The following is a 1388-nucleotide window of genomic DNA, read 5'->3' as shown; positions in this document are numbered from 1 at the left end:
AATTGACTTCAAAGATTACTTACAACCTGACAAGACTCCAATAAATGCAGATTTTCTAAATAATTTGTAGCTTTTAGAAATTGCAGATCTTGTTTAAAGATTAGAAACTTCAAATAATAACTAGAATTAGAATGATATGGAACAAAATTTATAAAATTAATAAATAGAGATAAAGCAATAAAAACTGATTTCACTTTTAGAAAACAAAACAAATTATTGTCATGATTATTTTATTTAAAATGCAAAAAACTCTATTTAGAAATATTCATAAATTATCAATCATTTATTTTTAAATGTAGAAATTTTCAAAGAAAATAAAAGCTAAACTATTGATTTTAGCAAACTTACAACTAAACAAATTGATAACTTAGAATAACTAGCTAATAAAATATCTTAACTTACTCAATAGTTTGGACAAGCTTACTACAATAGTACCTCTCCTATTCTTGAATAATAAAATAAATCATATTTTACTTCAAAATAATTAGGAAATAATAAAGATATTGAATAGTTACTTGTAAATTATCCAATTTTTGAAACTATAAATTTACCTTAATTTAATATAGAATTTATCAAATCAAATTTCAGAGATAGTTAATAATTAATTTTAGAAAAAAATAAGCTATTTGGCTATATAGTAAAGCAACCCAAATCATTATACGGTTAAATATTTACTAGAGATAAATTAGATCCTAACTTAAATTATATTTTTAGATGTAAAGTCAACAAGAATTTAAATTGTAATATTTTTTAATTTGGAATAATGAATACATAAGAAATACATAATTAATATTTATCTTAAGAAAATTGTTGCTTTATAACTAATTACAGTGGATATGGTTTAGATAAAATATTAAAAGGAAAAAAGTTAAATGAAGTGCAATAAGAAATAAATGAATTAGAAATTAGAGTTAATATTTCTAAGAGAGTTGTATTATTTATGGACTATCCAAAATATTAAAATATAAACAAAGTTGATGAGTCTAAAATAATATAAGACAAAAATTATAGCTTTGGAATATTTTTTGCTACTCCAGGTGATGATTATAATATTGAAATAGAAACATTTTTAATTGACGATAAATATTTAGAAAACTTTGATTAAAAATGATAGAAATCAAGAAAAAAAATATAAGAATTATTGTATAAAATGAATTAATTGTTAGATAAATTTTAAAATAATTAAATTTAAAAAATAAAAAAATAGATATTTAAAATTATAAAGGTTTTTATTTATTTAATTTAAATATTTATATTATTTATTGCAAGTATTTTTATTTACAAAACTTAATATTTTATAACAGCATTTTAGTTTTTATTTTACAACTTTCAAATTTAATCTTATTTTTGTGAAATTAATTTAAAACAAATAATTTATACTTAAATTA

At 18.2% G+C, this 1388-nt stretch overlaps 1 protein-coding gene across 1 annotated transcript; it reads left to right on the top strand. All coding sequences in view use genetic code 6, as the record gives it.

The window, feature by feature from the left end:
• Window positions 1-136: 136 nt before the first annotated feature.
• On the top strand, window positions 137-1111 carry TTHERM_02105570 (von willebrand factor type A domain protein; the record flags this gene model as incomplete). Its single annotated transcript, XM_001028788.1, has 1 exon — window positions 137-1111. One exon carries the CDS (start codon window positions 137-139, stop codon window positions 1109-1111), a length of 975 nt encoding a protein of 324 aa, XP_001028788.1.
• Between the last annotated feature and the right edge of the window lie 277 nt (window positions 1112-1388).

This window comes from Tetrahymena thermophila (genome assembly GCF_000189635.1).
Source record: "Tetrahymena thermophila SB210 genomic scaffold scf_8255035, whole genome shotgun sequence".
NCBI lineage: Eukaryota > Ciliophora > Oligohymenophorea > Hymenostomatida > Tetrahymenidae > Tetrahymena > Tetrahymena thermophila.
This window is presented reverse-complemented; position numbering and strand designations above follow the sequence as displayed.